This window comes from Lontra canadensis, unplaced genomic scaffold, assembly GCF_010015895.1.
Source record: "Lontra canadensis isolate GAN:19392208 unplaced genomic scaffold, GSC_riverotter_1.0 scaffold24, whole genome shotgun sequence".
NCBI lineage: Eukaryota > Metazoa > Chordata > Mammalia > Carnivora > Mustelidae > Lontra > Lontra canadensis.
In genome coordinates this window covers 21562040-21589687 of record NW_022631018.1, presented here as the reverse complement: position 1 = coordinate 21589687, position 27648 = coordinate 21562040, and the positions used below count along the sequence as shown (strand labels likewise).

General features: G+C 40.3%; 2 protein-coding genes and 1 pseudogene across 5 annotated transcripts in view; 2 read left to right on the top strand and 1 right to left on the bottom strand.

The window, feature by feature from the left end:
- Positions 1 to 256: 256 nt before the first annotated feature.
- METTL18 (methyltransferase like 18) lies at positions 257 to 2227 on the bottom strand. Of its 2 annotated transcripts, none has more exons than XM_032863020.1 (2): positions 2127 to 2227; positions 257 to 1776 (listed from the first exon to the last, which is right to left on the bottom strand). In XM_032863020.1, the coding sequence occupies exon 2, from the start codon at positions 1566 to 1568 to the stop codon at positions 456 to 458; it is 1113 nt and encodes a 370-aa protein (XP_032718911.1). In that variant the 5' UTR covers positions 1569 to 1776; positions 2127 to 2227; the 3' UTR covers positions 257 to 455. The 2 variants fall into 2 exon arrangements, with proteins under 2 accessions (XP_032718911.1, XP_032718910.1); XM_032863019.1 differs by having other exon boundaries at positions 2138 to 2227.
- A 686-nt stretch (positions 2228 to 2913) lies between these two features.
- CUNH1orf112 (chromosome unknown C1orf112 homolog) overlaps positions 2914 to 27648 on the top strand; it is a 48295-nt gene continuing 23560 nt past the window's right edge. The window contains exons 1-9 of one of the 3 annotated variants that reach the window (XM_032863014.1): positions 2914 to 3051; positions 5133 to 5172; positions 6700 to 6788; positions 8852 to 8956; positions 9449 to 9589; positions 10795 to 10960; positions 12410 to 12494; positions 14645 to 14783; positions 27204 to 27284. In XM_032863014.1, coding sequence (XP_032718905.1) covers positions 2941 to 3051; positions 5133 to 5172; positions 6700 to 6788; positions 8852 to 8956; positions 9449 to 9589; positions 10795 to 10960; positions 12410 to 12494; positions 14645 to 14783; positions 27204 to 27284 — 957 coding nt within the window. In that variant the 5' untranslated portion in view covers positions 2914 to 2940. Of the gene's footprint in view, positions 3052 to 5132; positions 5173 to 6699; positions 6789 to 8851; positions 8957 to 9448; positions 9590 to 10794; positions 10961 to 12409; positions 12495 to 14644; positions 14784 to 27203; positions 27285 to 27648 lie in introns of those variants that run through there. The other 2 variants (XR_004383302.1, XM_032863015.1) reach the window with 2 other exon arrangements.
- LOC116870894 lies at positions 5701 to 5788 on the top strand (annotated as a pseudogene).

The window sequence follows — 27648 nt, the reverse complement described above, 5'->3', positions numbered from 1 at the left end:
CCCAGAGTCCTGGTATAGAGCCCCGCATCGGGCTCCCTGATCCGTGGGGAGCCTGCTTCTCCCTCTCCCTTTGCTGCTCACCCTGCTTATGCTCTCTCTCTCTCTGTCAAATAAATACATAACATCTTTAAAGAAAAAGAAAGAAAGAAAGAAGTGTTAAGTTTCCTTGCGAACAAATTTATGTAATGTCAAAGGTGGTAGAAAGGCCAAATAAAGGTAGAGAACAGGAAACGTTCCCACAAAATAATCACCTAGATCTCATCAAATGCTCAGGACACTATTTATTCAATCTTCCCTAACAAGTACATGTTATTAATATAGCTGGTATATTACTTGGATAAACAAACAAACATCATAATTAAAAAAATAATAGCAAAGCAGAGATCAAATATTTGAAACAAGTTTTTGGCTATGCTGTTTGTTTCACTTAGGACACTCGGTGGGCAATAAATTGGTTACTTAAAAGTCATTTCAATTAGAAATCTCTTTAGTCCTTCATCAACTATTTCAAGTGTTCTGGTCTCAAATACATTCCTTTCTTCTACGAACTTCTGAAAGAGATAAGTGCCTCCACCTACACCAAAATAATGTGCTTTGCTTGCTAAAAGCACCCGTCCATTCTTATCTAACAATCCAAGGAATGTCTGGTGCAAAGTACTGTAATAATCTGGATTGTAAATGGTTTCTGAGGTGAGAATGAGATCATATTTTTCAAAGAAGTTCTCACTACTTAGTACAAGCTTACAAAACTCAGACCACTCCCCTGAAAAGAACCGGCATTTACATAATTCTTGTGCTATTTTTGATTTCCTGCGTCTTTTCACATCAGCTTTGTTGACGTCATTTCCTTCACCTTCCACAGTGAAGTTAGCCACTACGTTAGGTAAGGTTACTTCATCAATCACCGTGCTGTTATAATCTTGAAAATGAATTTCTCGGGCCCCTCCCTTGAATGCCGCTATACCGAGCAACCCGGATCCACAGCCAAGATCCAACACTTTCTTCCCAGCAAATTTTACCTGCGCCTTTGTGAAATAAGCCAGTAGGTCAAAGGTACATTCCCAGATTTTTAAGCCTCCTTCATAAACCCCTGAAATCAGATCAGAGTGAGAAGAAATGCTTTGTGACACTATGTTTTCTCCAGGGACATTCTCTTTCAACAAGATGGTTTTCACAACGGATACATTAACATGTTGGGGACCTGGTAATGTTTCCACGACTTTGTTTTCTAGCACTTTCGTTACATCTTCGGGCAGAGGATGCTCTTTGGCCACTCTCACGCAGGGATGGTTTTCATGCGGCTCCAGGTTAGGTGAGCTATTTGCGGCACTGACTGAGCCGTCTGTGTCTTGAGAGGGAGCTGTGCTGCCCACTGGCTTATGCTCCAACAAATGATCCTGAGGCCACTCAAGCTGTTCTGTAGAACGATTTCTGTCCCTACGTCGACCTTTTTTACTTTCTGAGACTGAAGACTCTTTGGAGGAATCCAGGGCCAAAGTTCCATCTCCAAGGGGTGTGGATTCATTTTCCAGATGGTTTTCTACAGTAAAATTAAACTGAAAAGTCATCCTCTCAAGAAAGGCACACAGTCCTTCAATTCAAAGGAGGATTCTTCGACTTCTGGGTAGAACCGATGACACACACATAAACCTGCTTCAATTTTTGTTAGTTTTGTTGGGGATCAATTTTTCCTTCGCTGCTTACACACAGTTACACAGACTGAGAGATGTTTCCACACCCCTTTTTAGAGGTCTTCTCTCTCCTTTCAAATTAGCTCTGGAGGAAAAAAAAAAAAGAAAATTGTTACTAGAAAGTAAAACGAGGGGCACCTGGCGGGGCCAGTTGGTCAAGCATGTGACTCGATCTTAGAATTCAAGCTCCACATCGAGCACGGAGCTTATTTAAAAATAAATAAAATAAAGTTTTTTTAAAAAAGGTAAAATGACATATTTCACTAAAACGTAACATTACACAGCACCCCCCGCCCCCAGCTGCTTTTCTGTAAAAGCGGTGAAGGGAGACGGATGTTAAGGGGAAACACACCCCTCAGGCTTCACACAGACGAGGACAGCAACTCGCACAAACACGAAAGCCCACAACGGCCGAGCGGGAAAGACAAGCCCGACTTCGTCCTCACCGCCGTGATCTTGCCGCGACGCCTCGACCTCCGGAAGCGGCGGGATCTCTCCACTTCGGGCCGCTGCCGCTTCAGGGAACCGAGCCCCTTCGCCCCCGCGCGTGTGCGCTCCGGGGCGCGCCCGGCGAAGCCCCGCAGCGGGAGGACTCGGGAGCCGCCCGCGAAGGCCGGTTTGGCTCCGGAGAAACCAAACGCGGCCCGACCGGAGAATCGCTGCACGCAGAGCCACTTCCCCAAGGCTGCGGGAGGCACCGGCCCCGCGGGACGCCTCGGCGCCGTCCGCTCCAGCCCAGCCCGGCCGGCGGCGTCGTCACGTCAGGACAGCGGACCTACCCCGGGAGGGCGCACGGGGAAGTGGGTGGACACGTGCCTGTTTCTACCCACACCCCCGCACCCCCAGCGCCCCGGGGCTCGGATTCGTTTCCGGCCTCAAGTCCCAGGTCGCCCGGGAGCCCAGAAGTCGCAGGAACAGGCGGTAGCAAGTCGGGGGGCTTCCGCCTGCACCCCGCAAAGCGCGTCAGGGCAGCGCGTCAGCGACCCGGACCTGAGAACGCCCGCGGCCGGGGAAAGTCTCAGCACCCGGCGCGGAAACTCCACGCGCCCCGCGGAGCCCTCCCTCGGGAAGCGGTGCGCGCACCGGTGAGGAGAGTCCTCCGCGGGCCAAACAGACGCGGCTCGAGGGCCCCGGGAGCGCCGCCCGCCCCCTCTCTATGGTCCCGGCGCCGGCGAGAGCTCGCAAGGCCTGCCGGGAGCTTCCGGTCTGGGCGGTGGCGGGCGGGCTTGAAGCTGCGCGCGGGCGAGGCATGTCGGAGGGACGCGCGGCGCCGGGGAGCGCCGCGCCGCTGGAGGAGTTGAGGAGCTGGCCGGAGGAGCTGTGTCGCCGGGAGCTGCCGTCCGTCCTGCCGCGGCTCCTCATATCCTTCCCGGGCCCTCGCCCCACGGAGGAGGAGCGGGAGGCCTCGCTGCTTCGCTCCGGCCGCGGCGCGCTGGCGGCCGGGCGGGCGGCGCTTCTGAGGTCTGAACCCTCGCTGGGTGCGGGTGGGCGGAGGAGCCGCCGAGGCCGAGGATGGCGCGGGGGAGGGTTCGCGCCGGTGGCCGCCCGACGGGGGCCGAGCCTGTGGCGTCTCCTCCATTCCTTGTGCCGCTGAGTCCTCTGCGCCCGGCACGTGCGGTCAGGGCGGACGCGTTCGCCGGGGCAATGCGGGGCACGGCTACCCGGGCCTGACCGGTCCGCTGAGTGAGGGGCAGACGGCCCTGCCCGCCAGGAGGCTGCGCCGGTGCGGGCCCCGCAGCGCTGCGGGCACCGACGCGCGCAGACGTGCCTGGCGCCGGGGGCGTGAGCGCCCCAGGGAACGCGCGCGCCGCCCTCTTCCCGGGGCCGCTTCCCGTCGTGGCTGCGGAGGAGGAGCTGCTGCAGCTCAGGTGGCTCGCCTGCTGCGTCCGCGGGGCTGGCCGCCCGGTTAGTCTCGCTGTGGGCGCCTGGAGGCCAGCACTCCAGCAGCCGGGGGCTCGCCTTCAGCACGAAGCTGCGCGTGAAGGAAGAACCGCCTTCGGGCCGGGGAGCCTCGGATTGCTCACAGCCGCGGGCAGACGCGCGCGCTGCCTCGGGGACACGTCCTCGCGTCGCGTGGGCGCGGCCCCGCCGGGCTGCAGAAGCGTTTCTTGCCGTCGTGCAGGTTCAGAGCCGCGCTCCTCGACGACTGTGACTGGGAAAGCGCGTAGCCGTCCGCCCGCTCCGAACCTGCTGGGCAGTGGTCCAGGCCACACCGGGCGGAGCGCGGGTCCTCTGTGCGCTTCAGGCCGTGGGGCCTTCAGTAACTGCAGGTCCGCGTTCCCGCTCGGTTCTGCGTCTGACATCACCTGCAGGACAACCTAAACCTCGTCTTCCCCCAGTCTTGTCTTGTCTTTTTTTCCCCCCCTAAGATTTTATTTGTTTATTTGACAGAAAGAGACAAAGCGAGAGAGGGAACACAAGCAGGGGAGTGGGAGAGGGAGAAGCAGGCTCCCGCAGAGCAGGGAGCCCGAAGCGGGGCTCGATCCCAGCTCCCAGAGATCACGACCTGAGCTGAAGGCAGACGCTCCTCGACTCAGGCACCCAGGCACCCAGGATCAGTTTTTAATTACAGTCACATCACCCAAACATTATTTGCATATTTTGCATTTTACATATTCTTTTCTAGTCTTTACCTGCATGTCTGCATAATCATAAATGAGGTTTAATTTTGGAAGGGACTAGAGTTTTTTTGACCTTGGCTGAAATTTTTCTGTAAGACAAATTCAACCCTACTGAACTAAGTAAAATGAGTTAATGACTGCACCTCATTTTGATTGCTGCTCTAAAATTAGTATGTGCAAAGTAAGATGTCAGAAGAATCAGTTCTTGTATTAGCGTTCTGGAGTTACAATCTCTTCATTTTTCTTGCTGACACATCCTTTAATACTTCTTTTACAATGAGAATTTCTAATAATTCTTAACGGTGTACAAGTGTACAGTTTATAGTGGGATTACCGCAACTTTTGTAATGGATGTAGGAAAACTTACTGTCAGATTTATAAGTGTCTGCTATGTGCAGGAGAATTTCAGTCTGGCGGGCTTTTTAAGAGTCACACAAGTAACATGAAAAGAAGAACATGTTGAGTGACTTAATGCAGGTGCAAATAAAATACTGGAGAGGTTCAGAGGAGGGAGAAATTCCTTTTCTGTTTTAGAAACAGAAATCTGTGGGTTATTATACTACTGTTCTCTGTCAAAAGCATGTCAACTACACATAGTTTGAAAAGACAGTTTTATCCCTGCTCAGTTTTGAAAGTATTTCCTTGAAGTTTGTTTACCTAAGAACATTAAATTTTTAAAAGTAAAATTAAGCCAGTAATTGGAATTTAATTTCAATTTCTTACTGCTCATTGCCTGAGCTTCAACAAGGCTGCTTTGTAGATTTATTCTTAGCGTGAATATCCTATTACTGTGATACTGTTACCTTCCTTAATTTTTTACTCTATGTATCAGCATTCCGACAATTGGATTGAGGATATTCGTAAGTAAAATTGTCTTGTTTACTTTGATGCCATTAAAGTCTGAGTCCTTCATATCTCAGTACAGTTTCATACTCCCTTTAAATGTATTCTAGTAGTGTTAACAACCTCTAAATTTCAGTGGCTTAAAATGACCAAATTCCTTCAAGTAGTACTTAAAGTTTTAAAATTTTATTTCGGATGGGTGCCTGAACTGTGGTTAATGTCCATACGAGCACATTGAAATTTTAAATGTTGGTTGTTAAACTGGTTAGACTCACATAAAACCTAATTTGCAGTCTGCTTTCAGGTTGACTTTCTCATCTTCTCTGTGCTCTTTAATCTTACTTGGCTTATTTATTTACTTATTTAGTTAGGAGAAGAGATGAATTAAAGACCAGACTACATAGTTTACTCCTATTTTGAGTTAGCTTATTCTATTTACACTTCACTTTGGTTGTGGATATTTATAATTTTCAATCTGTGTTGTGTGTTGGGTCTAGTTTTTTTAAGTAATTTTTTTTTTCCTGAATATATATATTTCTACAGTGATTGCTTCTCGGCCTTTTGGCTAAGATCAAGTGTATTATCTTTCTATAGTGAATATTTATACATATTGTATATTTATACATACTGTTTGTAGAAAAGTTGAAACATGCAGAAAATCAGAGAAGATAATGAAATATCCATTAATCTGAAATGGTTAAGATTTTAGTATAGAACATTTTCATCTTGATTCTATATTTTCTTACCAGGTTATTATTCTTTGTATGTACATGTTTATATTGAGATTGGGATTATACTATTTTGGAAGCTCTATCATTTAACCTTAAAGTATTGTGAATATTTTTTCATGGTTTTAAATGATCTCTAATAATGATTTTAATAGCAAATTCTATTCAGTAGATGTTCCCACATCCTTTAAGTGGTCCACGAAAGGCGGACATACAGATTTTTTTTTTGAGTTTTTGTTTTCTTGTTATTATTTTAGATACTTAATGGTTTCTCTGCGTAGGGGTACCTGGGTGGCTCAGTCGGTTAAGTGTTTGCCTTTGGCTCAGGTCATAATCTCGGGGTCCAGGGATCAAGTCCTGTGTCAGTCTCCTTGCTCAACAAGGAGTCTGCTTTCTATTCCTCTCCCTCTCCTCCCTGCCCACCCTGCTCGTGTGTATGTGTGTGTGTGTGCATGTGTGTGTGTGTAATAAATAAATTTTTAAAAAAGATTATTATTTGTCAGAGAGAGAGGGTGAGCACACAAGCAGAGGTAGTGGCAGGCAGAGAGAGAAGCAGGCTCCCTCCTGAGCAGGGAGCCTGATGCTGGGCTCCATCCCAGGGTCCCAGGATCATGACCTGAGCAGACACCTGACTGAGCCACCCACGTGTTCCAATAAAATCTTTTAGTAAACATAGTTATTCTACTTAGAAAATGGCATTTTTGAAACTACAAAGCTTCAGATTGGTAGTACTTATATATTCTTGCATTTGGGGAAGTGGCAGTGATCTTTGTTCTCCCATGTGACTTAGAAATATGTTACTATTTTGCTTTACAGAAATTCTGAAAATTATTGTGGAAATGTTTTTACCTCATATGAACCACCTGACACTGGAAGAGACTTTCTTCTCACAAGTGCTGCCAAAGGTGTCGTACTGTTGTCGTCTTCATCAGTCTCCGTGTTATAAAGGCTGTTTAAATCTATTCTCAGTTTTAAATCATTTATTCTTAACTTTGGCTCCTTTATTTTTTAATGTATCAGACATATTTGATATACAAATAATTTAGCAAGAAATAGAGCTCAGGTGAGAACATAATGGTGTTAGTGTGATCATTAGGTGATTAAAACCATTGTAATTTTAAGTAGCGTAGATCCTTTAATTGAGTTTATATTATTTGTAGGTAATTTTAAGTACTTCTGTATTTTAAAACAATTCAATAAATATGTGGGATGAGTGATGAAGTTAGCTAAGATCTTCTCTGTAGAGTTTATTAATAATCGTTAAATTTTATTGTCTAGAAAAACGGAGCCAATTTTAAAAAAAGATTTATATATTTATGTTAGAGAGAGAGGGCAGGAGAGAGCACAGGGGGGAGGGAGCACAGGGAGAAGGAGAGAGAATCCCAAGCAGATTCCCTGGGGAGTGTGGAGACCTATGCAGGGCTTGATCTCACAACCCTGAGATCAGGACCTTGAGCTGAAACCAAGAGTTTGACTCTCAACTGACTGAGCCACCTAGGCTCCCCTGGAGCCAAATTTTATTGAAGAAGTCTTAGAATAAAAAAAGGCTGGAATGTTGGTAAAATCAAATAACCAAGAGGAGACATTAAGTTCACCAACTATGTTATTACCTTTTACTCTATTTCCTATTACCTTTTAGGTATATATAGTATACTTTTTCTCTGAAAAGCACAGGCATTTTTTTTAATTGAAGGAATTAAGGGTATTTTGGTGCCAAAAGTAAAACATTTTTAAAAATGATTTCCAAGTTTAGCTTTGAAGCAGATAATCATCAAAATTTCTATTACTCATATTCATTCTACTGTTCTCTATCTAAAAGTTTCTTAGAATTTGTTCTTGACTACCAGAAAAAGATCCAGCTGTTACATAGATTAAAATAAGGATGTTGAGTGTTAGCTTGCCTTTGGGAAACTTTCCTATTTGATTACATTGTGTTGTTATTCTTGCAACATTTAGGCCATTTAAATTGTTTAGAAAAATCTGAGTATTGAGATCTTAGGGTAGCTAACATCACAGACAAAAAAAAAAACAAAACTTAGTTCTTATGAGAGACGGTGGACTCTGAGAAACAAACTGAGGGTTTTAGAGGAGAAGGGGTGGGGGGATGGGGGGATGGGTTGGCCTTGTCGTGGATATTAAGGAGGGCACGTATTGCATGGAGCACTGGATGTTATAGGTAAACAATGAATCTTGGAACAGTTCGTCAAAAGCTAATGATGTACTGTATGGTGATTAATATAACATTAAAAAAAAAGCCCAAAAAACTTAGTTCTAAGGTCACATATAGTACCTCTAACCCAGGAATGGTATTTTTAGTTGATCAAAACGGGAAACTGGTTAAAATGCAAGTGAATAGGTAATTCAACACAAATTCATCATCACCCCTGGAAAATACCCTTATAAATACCCATGTGAACATCTATTGGTTGAGACCATCAACCTTTATTGGTTAGGGTAGCACTCACCTTTGAAGATTTTATTTATTTATTTGACAGAGATCACAAGTAGAGAGGCAAACAGAGAGAGAGAGAGAGAGAGAAAGAGGAGGAAGCAGGCTCCCCGCTGAGCAGAGAGCCTGATGTGGGGCTCGATCCCAGGACCCTGGGATCATGACCTGAGCCAAAGGCAGAGGCTTTAACCCACTGAGCCACCCAGGCGCCCAGCACTCACCTTTGTTATGGCACCAAAAAATGAACTTGGAGTGATTTTTACATGGATGTTATTAAATAGATTCAAACCACAGAAATGGAAAACAAATCAATTTCTGTCTGAAGCTTTTAAAAGATTGTGTTCTATGACTACTTTATATAAAAACATATGCATTGTTTATTAAGTGCAGGTGTTAAGCTAGATAATATTGCGTGGCTATTACGAATAAAAAAATGTTTGATTTTTTTTTCTTTAAAGATATGTCTTCCCTTTCTTGTGTTTTCTGTTACTCCTCTTTTAACATGTTTGCTTTTCACAGACTGTGAAATTATTTGATGACATGATGTGCGAGTTAACCAGTCAAGCCAGAGGACTGTCAAGCCATAATTTAGAAATCCAGACCACTCTAAGGAATATTTTACAGGTGTGTCAAATTTATTAGAAAGGGTATGGGGGAGGACCTTGAACAGTGTAAGAATTTTTATACTGATATTAATTAGCTATATATCCTTTATGTAGTGGCCCAGTGCTAGAATTAAATTTATAGACTTAAAGATAAGAATGCAAAAAAAAATAAATTTTGTGTTTTTTTTATACAGTTCATGCTGAGTAAACACCAAACTTATATAAGACAACAGGTGATGAAGATAGCTTGCCTTACCTATAATTTCAAAACTTGTACGTAGAACACCTGCCATATGCTTTGATGTGTGGGTTAGGATTCTGACTTTTTAAAAAACCAAATGGCTGGCCAGTTGTTCCAGTATTTGTAGTTCTGATAGACTAATGTTCAGTGAAGGAGGAATACAGGATCCGTGTTGTTCACTGCTGTATCCCTAGTACCCAGCATGTCTGATACTTTTTATGTTTGTGAACAAAAACATAGGGTGAATGAAATTTCTCTCCTTATTTCCAGACAATGGTGCAGCTCTTAGCAGCTCTTACAGGATGTGTTCAGCATGTCTGTGCCACCCAGGACGCCATCATTCTAGAAAACATTCATAGTCTTCCTTCCTCAGTCCTACATGTAATCAAAAGTACATTTGTACATTGTAAGGTGAGTATGAGTCTAAGTATACTTTAAATGGCCTGAAATCCACAGGCAAAAGGGCTGACGAAAATAGTGTTGGACATAAGATTTTACATATTAGTCTATATTACTTGAGTAGACTTTTCCATGGAACAAAGAACCACGTACAGGCACACTTAGTTTTATTGCACTTTGCAGACACTGTTTTTTTATAAGTTGTAGGCTTGTGGCAACCCTGTGTCCAGCAAGTCTGTTGGTGCCATTTTTTCAATAACATTTGCTTATTTCATGTCTCTTCGTCACGTTCTGGTAATTTTGGAAATATTTCAAACGTTTTCATTATTTGTCATGGTGATCTGTGATCAGGGATTATGACTTGCTGAAAGCTCAGATGCTGGTTAGTATTTTTTAACAATAAATGTTTTTTGTTAGGGTATATACACTTTTTTTCAACATAATGCTTTTGCACACTTAACAAACTGCAGAGTAATATGAACATAACTTTTATATGCACTGGGAAAACAAACTTTATTTAACTTCATTTTATTGCAGTAGTCTGCAGTTGAACCTGAGATATTTCTGAGGTGTGCCTGTATGTAAATATTTGTTTGAAAATAAGTGGTTATAAGGAAGTGATTAAAAATGGGCTTTCGTGGTTTTGTTTTTGTTGTTTTATTTTTTTTCCTTTCTATAAAGAAAGAAGAGACACAGATTTGTGTTGAGTCACAGGAATCCTGAAATTGTTCTTTCATGGTATTGTTGGATCAGATGAATTCCTTAATGATTAGGTGCCTATAAAAGGACACCAGCCCTTTTGTAGTCCATGTCTACATTCCTAAGGCAACTTTAAAGCATAAAAGCTGGCATAGGATTTGTGGGTCACAGGCAGTTTTGATACTGGGCTTCATTGGGTGAATCAGATCAGTGGTTTAACTAACGCTTCTCTTTGGTGATAGGGTGCTAAGAGTCAGGTACTGACCAAACGTTATGTATCTCACTTTTAGTTCTATATTTCCAAGGTCTGGGAAGTCAGAGATCATGCTTTATACGTGTCTGTGTTTCTTGGAGTACACGATACATAACGGATGGTCACTAAACATTGGTTTAATGAGTAAATATGTAATTCAGGAGAAAGCACTAAAGTTACGTGCAGTGATGGAATGAGTTAAAGTAAACTTGGCTCTTGAGCTTTTTTATGATTTGCTAATTCTCTTATTTTTATTTGTGATCAGGATAGTGAATCTGTCTATTCTGGGCATTTACACCTAGTTTCAGATCTTCTCCAGGCTCTTTTCAAGGAGGCCTATTGTCTGCAAAAGCAGCTAATGGAACTCCTGGATATGGTTTGCATGGACCCTTTAATAGATGAAAATGATGATATTTTGAATATGGTAATAGGTAAGTGAGAAAACTTCCTACTTAATATGTGACATATGCTGACTAAACTATATATCCACTAATTATTGAACCCAACATTGTTTCTAATGCTTCATGGTATTTTACCATGATGTATAAAAAAATTTAAGTCCTACCTGATATATTTTTAATCTTCCAAATATTAGAATTTATAAAATTGATATGTGATGCCTTAACATAAATTTGTATATTCAGTTAATATTCACCATACGTGATTTTTCCACAGTGATTAACAAAGAAAGTCATGCAACTTTATACCTTCTAAAGTAGTCCAGATTCTGAGGCAGGAGCTTTCAGAGTTTTTAAACCATAGTTCAGTAAGAAATGAAGTATATGGGTATGTTTGTGAATGTATCTGTATACACCACATTTATTTATTATATGTAAAATAATACCTGTTTTACCTGTAATGTAGTCCGTCATACTGTTTCATTTTTAAAGAATTGCTGATGGCTGCTTCATAATTTTATCACTCAGCAATGCATTATAACCCAGAGTTTGAAGAACAGTAATGTATAAGGACAAAGATTTCATTGATAGCGTCTGTATAAAGAATTAAGTTGACTTTGTGCAGTATACCAGGTACCTCTTGATCTGTAAAAAAACCACCCCCAAATCTATTAGGTTATAACAACTCCTGCTTTATTTATTGGCGATTCTGTGAGTCCGCAGTTTAGGTTGGGCTCAGCTGGGACAGCTTTCTCTGGTCCACGTGGTATAACCGGCTCGCTCGCTCGCGTTTTTGCAGTAACCACATTCACATCTGGCTGTTGGCAGAGGCAGAAGCACTAAGCTGGGCACATGTGGCACATCATCCAGGAGACTAGCCTGGGTTCGGTCACCTGACGACAGCCTCAGGGTCATCATCAGGAGAGGGCAAGCCCCAGTGTGCAGGCGCTTTTAGATCTTTCTGACCTCGTAGTTATTGTTATCTGACTGACCAACGCGTGTCATACAGCTAAGCCCCGGAGCAATGTGGAGCGGAACTGTGGATTCAGAAGGGGAAGTCACTGGCCATTTTTACAAATAAAATGAAAGAGTAGAAGCCTTTCATAAATACTGCGTATTTGCTCTAATTCCTTGTTTGGTATTTCCTTTGCAGCTTATTTTGTCATTTTGGATTAGAATAGCTACAGAATATTTCAATTATAATAGGGTACAATTTTTATTCTACTGAACATTTCAGTTAATTTAGGTCATTTAGTTTTACTTAGGTGTAAATATCAAAAATTAATTTTCTATAGTTTGTAAAAACCATAAATCAAAAGTATGACACTTATTTTTAAAAAAATTACTTTGAAAGTTTTTTTTCTAACTGTACTACCTACTTTAACAGATGTCAGAATTGATCTGTAGATAGTTTTAAATATAGGAGAAACTCCCCCGTATGACATTTGAATGTCCTAAGAGTTCTGTTATCTTTTTTTGTAGTTATTCATTCATTGTTGGATATCTGCTCTGTTATTTCCAGTATGGACCACGCGTTTCATGCCAATACTTGGAAATTTATAATTAAGTAAGTTTTCTTTCTTTACTTTTATTTTTTTGTAACGTATTTTCCATATCCCAAATTTTAATTATTCATAAGTTTTGTAGATTGCATTTAAAACATTTTGTATGGTGTGTATAAATAATATTTACTGACACTGCTGTCTTGATTAATCCGGAAACTGTACACGGAGCTCCCGAACCAAACTGGGCCTCTTTAATCTGCTACTTCTAAAACTTAAAAAGTTCTACTTTGTTACTAATACTTTTTTCTTTTTCAAGATAGTATTTAAATTCAAGTCTGTTAACATATAGTGTATTACTCATTTCAGAGGTAGAATTTAGTGATTTATCCCTTGCATGACGCCCAATGCTCATAACAAGTGCCCTCCTTAATGCCCATCACCATTTAGCCCATCCCCCACTCACCTCCCCTCTAGCAACCCTCAGTTTGTTCCCCAGGGTTAAGAGTCTTTTATGGTTTGCCTCCCACAAGTACTTCTGAAATTGCCTTCTGCTACTGTTATTTAACCCACAAGGTGTTTTATTTCCAGGCTTAGATAAATTAATAGTTAGAATTAGAGCTGAATATAATCCCTTTATTATATGCCTTTGAGTTGTTCAAGTTTAATTCCACTTACAAAGTAATTTTAGCTAGAGTATTATGAAAGGTTACCAGGGAGAGTGCCCATAGTGTTCATCAGATTCCTGGGGGTGGGAGGAGGTGGATTTGAGGTATTAAAAAATGGCTAAGAACCTCTGCTTTATACACATGCATAAAAAGTAAAGGTCAGTATAATATTTTTAGGTGTTAGGTGCTTTTCTTGCACCTCCAGGAAATCATTAACTTGCCAATAAGTAATAGTGGAGAGGCTTAAAGTGTCAGCCCAGAGCCAGTCTGCATGTGCTTGAATCTATTCTGAAATCACTCTTCTGAACGCTTGGGCAATTTGGTTATCTTCTCTGAACCTCAATTTGCTCATCCAAAAATGGGAGTAATTAAAATAGAGCTTTCTTGGTGGGTGTATTTTATTTATTTTTTTAAAAAATTTTATTTTTTTGAGAGAGAGCTCAAACAGGGAGAAGGGGAAGAGGGAGAGGGAGAAGCAGATTTCCTGCTGAGCAGGGAGCCTGATGTGGGACTCAGATCCCAGGACCCTGAGATCATGACCTAAGTTGAAAGCAGGCTTGTGTGTGTGTGTGTTTGTGTGTGTGTGTGTAGTGGATGCATGATTTAATTTTACTTTTGCTCTGCTAACTCAAGGCAGACTCTTAACCAACTGAACCACCACGCTCCCTCTTGGTGGGTTTATAGTGAGAATTAATTGAGTTTATCAATAGGAAATCCTAAGAACTCTGCATGGCCCATAGCCCAGCGAATTGCCACATCACCTCCTTTATCACTGAGTGTCTTCTACTCTTGTCCTCCTCCAGCTCATTTGCTAGCCAGTATTCAGTCTGATCTTTTGAAAATGTCAATTAGATCATGTCACTCTACTGCTTCAAATCCATCCCATTTTACTGTGGGTTATAACCTAATCCTCTCTGGCCTCTGCCTTCTTCCCCAGCCCGTGTTTGCTGCTCTGTCCCTGCTCCTAATTCCTCAAACACACCGAACTCTCCTACCCCAGGGCCTTCTCACCACTTTCCCTCTGCCTGGGACGCTCCTCCACACCTTGCTGACTCCTGCTCCTCTTTCCATTCTCAGCTGTCGCGTTCCAGCCTCGTGATCGTGTTCTTTGATATTCCCACCCTGAGGATACGGTATTTTAAATCTCTCTACTGTAGCATCCTGGACTTCCCTACCTTAGCATTTATCACAACTGTAATTGATTATTCTTAAAATTATTTAATGTTCTCTCTTGTGCTAGAGCAGAAGTTCCATGCAGACAGAGCAGAGATTATGTCTTCATTCACTTTTCCATCCCCAGGGCCTAGGAGAATACCTGGAACTTTAGTAAGAGTTCAACTAATATTTTACAAGGAGAAGTAAAAAAGTAGCCACTTAATAAGCTAACATGACAGCTTCAGAGGTAACATCAGCACGTCTTAATTATGCCATGCCTAATATATATGACACATTGTGATTTTTACATGTTACTTCAAGTCTTATTTTTATGGACCTGTGTTACTTGATGTGTTCCTTGTGATTGTGTTCTTTTCTTTTTACTCATTTAGGCAGAGCCTTAAGCACCAGTCGGTTATAAAAAATCAGCTGAAACACAGAGATATAATTGCCAGCTTGTGTGAAGACATTCTTTTCTCCTTCCATTCTTGTTTACAGTTAGCTGAGCAGATGACACAGTCAGAGGCACAGGTAAAATACGGTCTAACAGCACGTTGAACAGTAGCTCTTCATTCATTTGGCAGTAACTAAATCTCATTTGAATCTATGGATCAGTTTACCTAAAGGGTTGTAATTTGTTGTTGTTGTTTTTTCGATCTAGGATTATTTATAGCCCATAATTATTTTTCACCCCAAACATTTCATTAGACCCCTACCGACTCTTATTCCCTCTAGAAACCAGCTGTCTCCTGCCTAGCCCCCCTTTTTATGTAATCACGGGTTGTCAAGGCATTCTCCTCAGAATGCTTTCATTCTTTTCTACACTAGGTCAAAAATCTAACTCCTTAGCTCTGTGTTTATGTAAGATTGTCTGGTACACCCGCAGTTGGCCTGTTCTTCCCCAATCTATTGGAACATGTAGTGATGTGATATGTAACTGTGTGTGTGTATCAGTGTTCTCAGATTAATGTGCACTTACTTACATTTATTTTGATTTCAGAAAGTTAGTGTTGAATTGGTATCCCATTTACGAAAGATACTGTATTATAAAAATTTATAAGAAGTTCATTGGGAATTAATAGTTCATTTTCTTACAACAATTTATACATAGTATCTTTTGTTCTCAGACTAGCTCTTTAAATTTATTTAACTCATAATGGCCCTAAATTGTAGCATTAATAGTACTCAGGACCTAAGAGTTGTATATAATGATTTCAATGGGAAAATGAGTTAAATGTTTCTTCCCTAAAGTAACAGTAAGATTTCTTCCCATTGTGGACTTGCTAACAGATACGGGTAATTCCTTTGTATCTGTGCTCGTCCCCAACCAGCCGCTGTGGGGGTGGATGTGTAAGGGTTCCTCCCTTTCCGAAACACTGGTTGTAATTTTTAGGGCAGAGGTGATATGAAAGGACTAACCCAAGGGGAAGATGGAATTTTGAAACTGAGTTTGGAAGGAACTCAGGAGTATCTTTAGGAAGGGGCTCACCTTTTCCTTCTTACCTCTCTTTCTCTTATTTGTTCTCCCCTTACATCCTTTCTTTTCCCCTTTTCTTTTCCACCCCCACTTCCTGTTATCAAGTCCCTTTGCCAGTTCCCCTCACCCTTCTGTAAGGAGGAGGCTTTTGGCTGAGTATCTTGTGTCAGGCAGGAAGATTGTTCCTTCTTCACTTTAAACCTATACATCTGTATTCTCAACCTTGACCTCCTTTTTCCCAGTTTCCTTCTTGCTTAACCTGACCCCACAGACTTTCCAGCTAGTGCTGGAGAGTAAGATCGGAAGAGATGCAGGATGGGAGACACATGGGGAGAGCCCAGGCAATAGTATAGTGGAAGAGAGAAGAGAGGTCCTGGGGCTGCCTGACCAGGCTGGCTGTTTGCACATGAAGTATCTAAGTTCAGCTTATATAATCACTTGAATGTAGAAATCAAAGAATTTACATTATAAACTTTCCTAACTGTTCAAGCAAATTTTCATGTTTTTCCTTGTGAAAATGTGGGACTGATGGAGAGACTAGCACTACTCACTGTCCATTGCCTGAAAAGGACAAGATGGTCTGTTTGGTTTCTCCATTCTGAACTCTAAATTCTGAGCCGCAACGCCCTCTGCCGTTCACTATTGATATATATTGAGGAATCAAACCATTATCTTAAAAGTATTCCAAGAAGTTTTCTCACTTTGTTTTAAAAAAGTCAAAATAAAACTTTTCAAAATAATAGCATATATGCTAATTATGAAAGCATACAGATGTATCAGTCCCTGTATTCGGTTCCTAGGACTTCCATAAGAAATTACCACAAATTGGGTGCCTTAAAACAACAGAATTTTTTCTCCCACAGTTCAGAGGAGAGAAATCTGAAAATTTTTTTTTTTTAAAGATTTTATTTATTTATTTGACAGAGACAGAGATCACAAGTAGGCAGAGAGTCAGGCAGAGAGAGAGGAAGGAAAGCTGGCTCCCTGCTGAGCAGAGAGCCCAATGTGGGGCTCGATCCCAGGACCCTGAGACCATGACCTGAGCCGAAGGCAGAGGCTTTAACCCACTGAGCCACCCAGGCACCCCGACCATGTTCTTTTAAAGCTCTAGGGTAGAGTCTGCTCCATGCCATTCTGTAAGTTTCTGGTGTCCTTGGCATCCCTTGGCTTCCAGCGGGAGAACTCCATTCTCTGGCTTCATCATCATGTGCTGTTCTCTTCCTGAGTCTTCACACCATCTTCTTACAAGGACACCAGGCGTACGGAATTGAGGGTATACCCTATTCCAATGTAGCTTCAGCCTACCTAATTATATCTGTGATGGCCCTGTTTCCAAATAAAGTCACTAAAGTACCGGGGATTAACGCTATAACATATCCTTTTGGGGGATACAGTTCAACGTCTAACAGCTGTAAGATTGGCATTTATTCTCTATTAAGTCTTGAACATGGTTTCAGAAAGAGAATACTGTATTAGATTATTTAACATATAGTTTTTTCTTAATTTTTTTAATTAACATATAATGTGTTATTGGCCCCAAGGGTACAGGTCTGTGAATCCTCAGGCTTACACACTTCACAGCACTCATCATAGCACATTCCCTCCCCAATGGCTATAACCCAATCACCCTCTCCCTACCTCCCTCCCACAGGCAACCCTTAGTTTGTTTTGTGAGATTAAGAGTCTCTTATGGTTTGTCTCCCTCCTGATCCCATCTTGTTTCATTTTTTCCTTCCCTAACCCTCAATCCCCCAGCCCTGCCTCTCAAATTCCTCATATCAGAGAGATCATGTAATAATTGTCTTTCTCTGATTGACTTATTTTGCTCAGCATAATATCCTCTAGTTCCATCCATGTCGTTGGAAGTGGCAAGATTTCATTTATTTATTTATTTATTATTTTTTAAAAGATTTTTATTTGTTTATTTATTTGACACAGAGAGGGAGAGAGAGAGATCACAAGTAGGCAGAGCAGCAGGCAGAGCAGAGAGCCTGATGCGGCGCTTGATCCCAGGACCCTGAGATGATGATGTCAGCCGAAGGCAGAGGCTTAACCCACTGAGCAACCCAGGCGCCCCTAGATTTCATTTCTTTTGATGGCTGCATAGTATTCCATATATATATATATACACACACACACACACACACACACACACACACACACATACCATATATATGATACATACATACATGCCACATCTTCTTTATCCATTCATCTGTTGATGGACATCTAGGTTCTTTCCATAGTTTGGCTATTGTGGACACTGCTGCTGTAAACATTCAGGTGCATGTGCTCCTTTGGATCCCTACATTTCTATCTTTAGGGTAAATACCCAGTAGTGCGATTGCTGGGTCGTAGGGTAGCTCTATATTCAACTTTTTGAGAAACCTCCATGCTGTTTTCCAGAGTGGCTACCAGCTTGCATTCCCACCAACAGTGTAGGAGAGTCCCCTTTCTCCGCATCCTCGCCAACATCTGTCATTTCTGACTTGTTAATTTTAGCCATTCTGACTGGTGTGAGGTGGTATCTCATTGTGGTTTTGATTTGTATTTCCCTGATGCCGAGTGATGTGGAGCACTTTCTCATGTGTCTGTTGGCCATCTGGATGTCTTCTTTGCAGAAATGTTTGTTCATGTCTTCTGCCCATTTCTTGACTGGATTATTTGTTCTTTGGGTGTTGAGTTTGATAAGTTCTTTATACATTTTGGATACTAGCCCTTTATCTGATATGTCATTTGCAAATATCTTCTCCCATTCTGTCAGTTGTCTTTTGGTTTTGTTGACTGTTTCCCTTGCTGTGCAAAAGCTTTTGATCTTGATGAAGTCCCAATAGTTTATTTTTGCCCTTGCTTCTCTTGCTTTTGGTGATGTTCCTAGGAAGAAGTTGCTGCGGCTGAGGTTGAAGATGTTGCTGCCTGTCTTCTCAAGGATTTTGATGGATTCCTTTCTCATATTGAGGTCATTCATCCATTTTGAGTCTATTTTTGTGTGTCATGTAAGGAAATGGTACAGTTTTATTTTTTTGCATGTGGCTGTCCAGTTTTCCCAGCAACATTTGTTGAAGAGACTGTCTTTTTCCACGGGACATTCTTTCCGGCTTTGTCAAAGATTAGTTGACCGTAGAGTTGAGGGTCCATTTCTGGGCTCTCTATTCTGTTCCATTGATCTGTGTGTCTGTTTTGTGCCAGTACCATACTGTCTTGATGATGACAGCTTTGTAATAGAGCTTAAAGTCTGGAATTGTGATGCCGCCTGGCTATTCAAGGTCTTTTCTGGTTCCATATAAATTTTAGGATTATTTGTTCCATTTCTTTGAAAAAAAATTGATGGTATTTTGATAGGGATTTCATTAAATGTATAGATTGCTTTAGGTAGCATAGACATTTTCACAATATTTGTTCTTCAATCCATGAGCATGGAACATTTTTCCATTTCTTTGTGTCTTCCTCCGTTTCTTTCATAAGTACTTTTTTCTGAGTATAGATTTTTTGCCTCTTTGGTTAGGTTTATTCCTAGGTATCTTATGGTTTTGGGTGCAGTTGTGGATGGGATTGACTCCTTAATTTCTTTTTTCTGTCTTATTGTTGGTGTGTAGAAATGCAAGTGATTTCTGTGTATTGATTTTATATCCTGACACTTTACTGAATTCCTGTACAAGTTCTAGCAGATTTGGAGTGGAGTCTTTTGGGTTTTCCACATAGAGTATCCTATCATCTCCAAAGAGTGATAGTTTGATGACTTTTTTGCCGATTTGGATGCCTTTCATTTCTTTTTGTTGTCTGATTGCTGAGGCTAGGACTTCTAGTACTATGTTGAATAGCAGTGGTGATAATGGACATTCCTGCCGTGTTCTTGACCTTAGGGAAAAAGCTCTCAGTTTTTCTCCATTGAGAATGATATTCACTGTGGGTTTTTTCATAGATGGCTTTGATGATATTGAGGTATGTACCCTCTGTCCCTACACTTGAAGAGTTTTGATCAAGAAAGGATGCTGTATGTTGTCAAATGCTTTTTCAGCATCTATTCAGAGTATCATATAGTTTTTGTTCTTTCTTTTATTAATGTATCGTATCACATTGATTTGCAGATGTTGAACCCACTTTGCAGCCCAGGAATAAATCACTTGGTCGTGGTGAATAATCCTTTTAATGTACTGTTGGATCCTATTGGCTAGTATTTTGGTGAGAATTTTCGCATCTGTGTTCATCAAGGATATTGGTCTGTAATGCTCCCTTTTGGTGGGGTCTTTGTCTGGTTTTGGGATCAAAGTAATACTGGCCTCATAAAATGAGTTTGGAAGTTTTCCTTCCATTTCTGTTTTTTGGAACAGTTTCAGGAGAATAGGAATTAATTCTTCTTTAAATGCTTGGTAGAATTTCCCTGGGAAGCCGTCTGGCCTTGGGCTTTTGTTTGTTTGGAGATTTATTTATTTATTTATTTTTTAAGATTTTATTTATTTGACAGAGAGAGAGAAATCACAAGTAGGCAGAGAGGCAGGCAGGGAGAGAGAGGGGAGGAAGCAGGCTCCCTGCGGAGCAGAGAGCCCGACGTGGGGCTCGATCCCAGGACCCTGGGATCGTGACCTGAGCCGAAGGCAGAGGCCTTAACCCACTGAGCTGCCCAGGTGCCCCTGTTTGGAGATTTTTGACTGTTTGAATCTCTTCACTGGTTATGGGTCTGTTCAGGTTTTCTATTTCTTCCTGGTTCAGTTTTGGTAGTTTATATGCCTCTAGGAATGCATCCATTTCTTCCATATTATCAAATTTGCTGGTGTATAGTTGCTCATAATGTGTTCTTATAATTGTATTTCTTTGGTGTTGGTTGTGATCTCTCCTCTTTCATTCATGATTTGATTTATTTGGGTCCTTTCTGTTTTCTTTTTGATAAGTCTGGCCAGGGGTTTATCAATCTTATTAATTCTTTCAAAGAACAGCTCCTAGTTTTGTTGATTTGTTCTTCGGTTTTTTGGGTTTCTATTTCATTGATTTCTGCTCTGATCTTTATTATTTCTCTTCTGCTGCTGGGTTTAGGCTTTCTTTGCCGTTCTTTCTCCAGCTTCTTTAGGTGTAGGGTTAGGTTAGGTTGTGTATTTGAGACCTTTCTTGTTTCTTGAGAAAGGCTTGTATCGCTATATATTTTCCTCTCAGGACCGCCTTTGCTGTGTCCCACAGATTTTGAACAGTTGTGTTTTTATTATCATTTGTTTCCATGAATTTTTTCAATTCTTCTTTAATTTCCTGGTTGACCCATTCATTCTTTAGTAGGATGCTCTTTAGCCTCCATGTATTTGGGTTCTTTCCAACTTTCCTCTTGTGATGGAGTTCTAGCTTCAGAGCATTGTGGTCTAAAATCTGCAGGGAATGATCCCAATCTTTTTGTACTGGTTGAGACCTGATTTGTGACTCAGGATGTGATCTATTTTGGAGAATGTTCCATGTGCACTAGAGAAGAATGTGTATTCTTTTGCTTTGGGATGGAATGTTCTGAATATATCTGTGATGTCCATCTGGTCCAGTGTGTCATTTAAAGCCTTTATTTCCTTGTTGATCTTTTGCTTGAATGATCTGTCCATTTCAGTGACAGGGGTTTAAAGTCCCCTACTATTATTGTATTATTGACAATGTGTTTCTTTGATTTTGTTATTAATTGGTTTATATAGTTGGCTGCTCCCATGTTAGGGGCATAGTTATTTAAAATTGTTAGATCTTTTTGTTGGACAGACCCTTTGAGTATGATATAGTGTCCTTCCTCATCTCTTATTGTAGTCTTTGGCTTAAAATCTAATTGATCTGATATAAGGATTGCCATCCTGGCTTTCTTTTGATGTCCATTAGCATGGTAAATTGTTTTCTACCCCCTCACTTTAAATCTGGAGGTGTCTTTGGGTCTAAAATGAGTTTCTTGTAGATAGCATATTGATGGGTTTTGTTTCTTTATCCATTCTGATACCCTGTGTCTTTTAATTGGGGGTATTTAGCCCATTTACATTAGGGTAACTATTGAGAGATATGAATTTAGTGCCATTGTATTGCCTGTAAGGTGACTGTTATTGTATATTTGTCTCTATTCCTTTCTGGTCTACTACTTCTAGGCTCTCTCTTTGCTTAGAGGACCCCTTTCAATATTTCCTGTAGAGCTGGTTTGGTGTTTACAAATTCTTTCAGTTTTTGTTTGCCCTGGAAGCTTTTTATCTCTCCTTCTGTTTTCAGTGACAGCCTAGCTGGATATAGTATTCTTGGCTGCATGTTTTTCTCACTTAGTGCTCTGAATGTATCATGTCAGTCCTTTCCTGGCCTGCCAGGTCTCTGTGGATAAGTCTGCTGCCAATCTAATATTTTTACCACTGTATGTTACAGACATCTTGTCCTGGGCTGCTTTCAGGATTTTCTCTTTGTCGCTAAGACTTTTAAGTTTTACTATTAGATGACAGGGTGTGGACCTGTTCTTATTTTGAGGGGGTTTCCTGCCTCCTGGATTTTGATGCTTGTTCCCTTTGCTGTATTAGGGAAATTCTCTACTATAATTCACTCCAGTATACCTTCTTCCCCCCCCCTTTCTTCTTCTTCTGGAATCCCAATTCTGATATTGTTTCATCTTATGGTATCACTTACCTCTCGAATTCTCCCCTTGTGGTCCAGTAGTTGTTTACCTCTCTTTTGCTCAGCTTCTTTATTCTCCGTCATTTGTTCTTCTATATCACTAATTCTCTCTTCTGCCTCATTTATCCTAGCAGTAAGAGCCTCCATTTTTGATTGTACCTCATTAATAGCTTTTTTGATTTCAGCTTGGTTCTATTTTAGTTGTTTTATTTCTCCAGGAAGGGCTTTTATTTCTCCAGAAAGAGTTTCTCTAATATCTTCTGTGACTTTTTCATGCCCAGCTAGAACCTTGATAATCGTCATTCTGAACTCTAGATCTGACATATTACCAATGTCCGTATTGATTAGGTCCCTAGCCTTTGGTACTGCCTCTTGTTCTTTTTCTTAATGGTGAGCTTTTCTGCCTTGTTATTTTATCCAGATAAGAATATATGAACGAGAGAATAAAATATTAAAAATGTGGCAAAGACCCCAGAAAAAATGTGCGTTAACCTAATCAGAAGAGACCCCAAATCATGGGGAGAAGAAAGGGAAAAAAAGTTAAAAAAAAATTTAAAATATACATATATATTAGACTGGTGAATAGAACAGAGCCACCGACTTAATTTGGGGTATATTTTGGTCCCTTAGAAGAAACTACCTCCCAAAATTTTAAAGAAAGAAAAACTTATATATGTGTATACACAAAAATAAGGGTAAACATTATGAAGGGATGGAATATGACTGCAAAGATGAAAATTTCAAAATACTCTGAAAAAGGAGTTGATAAGTTGGTTGGGAAAAGAAAGTGGAGAGAATTTGCTCAGGCTGGAGACTAAAACAAAGCCCTGTGCTAGATTTAGGGTATATCTTGATCTATTAGAAAAAGTTGTATCCCAGAATTCTTTAGAAGAAAAAACCCTGTATAGGGTTTTTTAGTGTGTACAAAAAATAAAGTTAGATACAATGAAGGATAAAATAGGACTATAATAATGAAGGTTTAAAAAGATATTTTTAAAGAAAGGTATTGTTAAAATAAACTAGTTAAAAATCTTTAAAAGAGGAAAAAGGAAAAGTTAAAATTAGAATAAGAACAAAATAAAATTAAAAAATTTAATTAACTTTGCAAGATTAAAGAATCATGGGAGAAAGCCATGAATTTCGTGCTTTGCTTTCCTCTCCTCTGAATTCCGTTGTTCTTGATCAGTGAGCTTGGTCTTGGCTGGATGTTCTTGCTGATCCTCTGCAGGAGGGGCCTTTGCCGTGATTCTCAAGTGTCTTTGCCCCAGGCGGAACCGCACTGCCCTTGCCAGGGCCCGGGCTAAGCGATCCGCTCAGGGTTGGCTCGGAGCTTTTGTTCCCTGAGCGCTTTCCAAACTGCTTGGGTGGACAGGAACCAAGATGGCGGCTGCCCAGTCTCCAGCTGGAGGAGACTCCAGTTTCCCCCGCACCCCTCTGCCTGCCTCTCTGCCTACTTGTGATCTCTGTCTGTCAAATAAATAAATAAAATCTTAAAAAAAAATTAATCAGTATATCAAGATGGGATTATAAATTGTACACTTGCCTTTTGAAAATGTCAAAGTAAAAGCTCTAGATTTAATCAGTATGCTTAGTAATGAACTAAAACTAATCCTTCAACCAAACTAATCCTTTCAATCCTTTGGTTGAAAGATTGCAAGGGAAAATTCTACAATCTTCCCTTGAATGAGAAAGAAAAATTGAAAGTAGGCAAACATGGTAAGTTGTGTGTCACTGGCCATTTATTTAATACTCATTTCTAGAGATCTTATTCTGTGTAAGCCACATTTTCTGTCCTCTACAATTTACAGTCTAGGCTGGGAGAAAAATAAACAGGTAATTAGAGAATGGTGTGATCTTTGGAGAACTTGATGTTGGCTAATGGGAGTAAAGGTAGGAGGAACCCAGTCATGGAGTCAGGGAAGATTTCTTGTGATACAACACCTAAGCCTAAGATTTCTTATTGAGTATATTACATGGTCAGCGTAGATTCATCTTTTTTTTTTTTTAATTAAATTTTATTTTTTTTAACGATTTTATTTATTTGTCAGAGAGAGAGAGAGAGAGCGAGAGAGCAAGCACAGGCAGACAGTGGCGGGCAGAGGCAGAGGGAGAAACAGGCTCCCTGCCGAGCAAGGAGCCCGATTTGGGACTCGATCCCAGGACTCTGGGATCATGACCTGAGCCGAAGGCAGCCGCTTAACCAACTGAGCCACCCAGGCGTCCCTAGATTCATCTTTAATGTCCATAATTTTAAGCTTCTATAACACTTTATAAGAAAATTTATGTTTATTATTATCACAGAAGGTGAATTTTCATCCAACTGATTTCTGGTGAGGAAATTAACTGTTTCCAAATATTGTTAATAAAAATTAAAAAGGGTCATTTTTTTTTTAATTTTTTAAATTTTATAAACATATATTTTTTCCCCAGGGGTACAGGTCTGTGAATCGCCAGGTTTACACACTTCACAGCACTCACCATAGCACATACCCTCCCCAATGTCCATAACCCCATCCCCCCCCAACCCCCCTCCCCCCAGCAACCCTCAGTTTGTTTTGTGAGATTAAGAGTCACTTATGTTTTATCTCCCTCCCAATCCCATCTTGCTTCATTTACTCTTCTACCCCCTTAACCCCCCATGTTGCATCTCCTCTCCCTCATATCAGGGAGATCATATGATAGTTGTCTTTCTCTGATTGACTTATTTCACTAAGCATGATACCCTCTAGTTCCATCCACGTTGTCGCAAATGGCAAGATTTCATTTCTTTTGATGGCTGCATAGTATTCCATTGTGTATATATACCACATCTTCTTTATCCATTCGTCTGTTGATGGACATCTAGGTTCTTTCCATAGTTTGGCTATTGTAGACATTGCTGCTATAAACATTTGGATGCACGTGCCCCTTCGGATCACTACGTTTGTATCTTTAGGGTAAATACCCAGCAGTGCAATTGCTGGGTCATAGGGTAGTTCTATTTTCAACATTTTGAGGAACCTCTATGCTGTTTTCCAGAGTGGTTGCACCAGCTTGCATTCCCACCAACAGTGTAGGAGGGTTCCCCTTTCTCCGCATCCTCGCCAGCATCTGTCATTTCTGGACTTGTTAATTTTAGCCATTCTGACTGGTGTGAGGTGGTATTTCATTGTGGTTTTGATTTGTATTTCCCTGATGCCGAGTGATGTGGAGCACTTTTTCATGTGTCTGTTGGCCATCTGGATGTCTTCTTTGCAGAAATGTCTGTTCATGTCTTCTGCCCATTTCTTGATTGGATTATTTGTTCTTTGGGTGTTGAGTTTGCCAAGTTCTTTATAGATTCTGGACACTAGCCCAAAAAGGGTCATATTTAATTAATGGACCATCCATTGCTGTTTTGATTGGTTTACTTAAGGTTTTGCTATACTGGAAAGAAATCCAGCATAGTTAACATTAAAGTTATGTTACTTCATATTAAATTATTCTCAGAATTAAAGACAGTAAGGTATCTATTTGACTTAATTTTATGGTACTAATTTAAGCTTTTTGGAATATAGTGTGTATTAATACCTTGAAGAGACAAAACAACCCACATATATTAAGTTGCCCAGGTGTCAGACACTTTAAGAGTCTCATGCTCTACCGACTGAGCTAGCCGGGTGGTGTCAGACACTTTAAAACTCCAAATAAACTGTAGTATAAGCCACACATTGCAGTCTTAGAGAGAGGTTTAATAGCTTTCCCAAGGTATGTAGTAGTTGTAGTGGGGCTGGGGTTTCAGTCCAGGCAGGATGACTCCATAGTCTCTACCTCCCCTGCATACACTCAGCCACTGTTTTATCAGTTTATAAATGTGATACCTACTCACAAAACCCTCACACATTATAGTAAGATTTAACATGGAAAGTGAAATCCTACTTTTATCTTTATAGAGAGATCCACAGGGAAAGTTTTGACTTATTTTTGTGGGGTTAGGGAGCAAATACTAACACAACACACAGTTTTAAATAATTATAGGATTACATACATATTGTTTTACAGCTTGATTTTTTACTGAATTATCTTAGGGCTTTCTGTGTCTGGGAAGATACATCTACCCAATTCTTTGTAACAGCTCTATGCAATTACAGTTTATGAAAATACCTTGAATTTTTTGACAGATACTTCATTCATTTCACTTTTCACTATATAAAAATGTTGCATTGCATTTCTGTGCTGTCTAGTGTTTCTGTAGGATATATTTCCAGAAGTGGAACTGCTACTGGATCAAGGGAGTTCAACACTTTAGCTGTTAATAATAATGCATTGAGTGTATTATCTGATGCTCCTAGGAATGGTAAAACAAAGTGCCTGTTACCTCACTTCTTCAGCAACTTTAGGATACTATCAGCTTTTTTCATATTTGCTAATCAAATAGCCCATCCCCCTTTTCCTCAAAAGATATATAATTAGGTTATAATTTGATTTTTTCAGTATTAATTTATTGACAGTTTATATTTTCTGTGAACTGTCTTCTCATATCTTTTTCCTGTTTGCTTTCATCTCATTCTTGTATTGATTGGAGACTTTTTTCTTTTGACTGTTCATTTCCATATAGCAAAGAGCAATAAGGTATTTAAATTTCTTTCATTTTCAGATCAACCAGGAATGATCACCTACCTCTTTTGCTTTATAACTTAAGATTTCTTTTCAGTAGAGCTTAATTTTTTGAAATATCTGTCATTTGGTGTTTGTGTTGCTTCTAACAATAGTTCAGAGAAGAGTTAGGTTTGCTTGGAAAATGTTTATACTCTGTTTATTAACAGATCTTTTTAGAAAATATTGTCTCATACGTTTAGCTGATTTCATATTCTTTTCTTTTTCGTTATGCTTTCTTTTTTCTTTTTTTGGAACAGGATAATGCTGACTATAAATTATTTCAGAAAACACTCAAATTGTGTCGTTTCTTTGCCAACTCTCTTTTGCACTATACTAAGGTAAGGCTTATTTTTTATAATGTGTAAATGTGAAATCCACAATAAATTATAAATTGTCCTGCTTTTGTCATTACCACCAAAAACAATATTTTGAAGTTATTTTCTCAAGAATATATTTTATAGGTTTCTTTTTAAAATATTAAATGTTGAACATCTGTTACATCGGTAAGTATAAATATGAATAAAATTACTTATATAAGCACAAGTCAGTTTTCAGAAGATAATTCAGTTTGGCTTTGAATACTGTATAAATTCTACCGTATTTTAAATTTTTTAATTGTTGACATGTTCAAAGGTTTAAAACTGTATACTGATTTTAAGAACACTTGCATTTTGGGGAGTCATCAGGATAGCAGTGATAGTT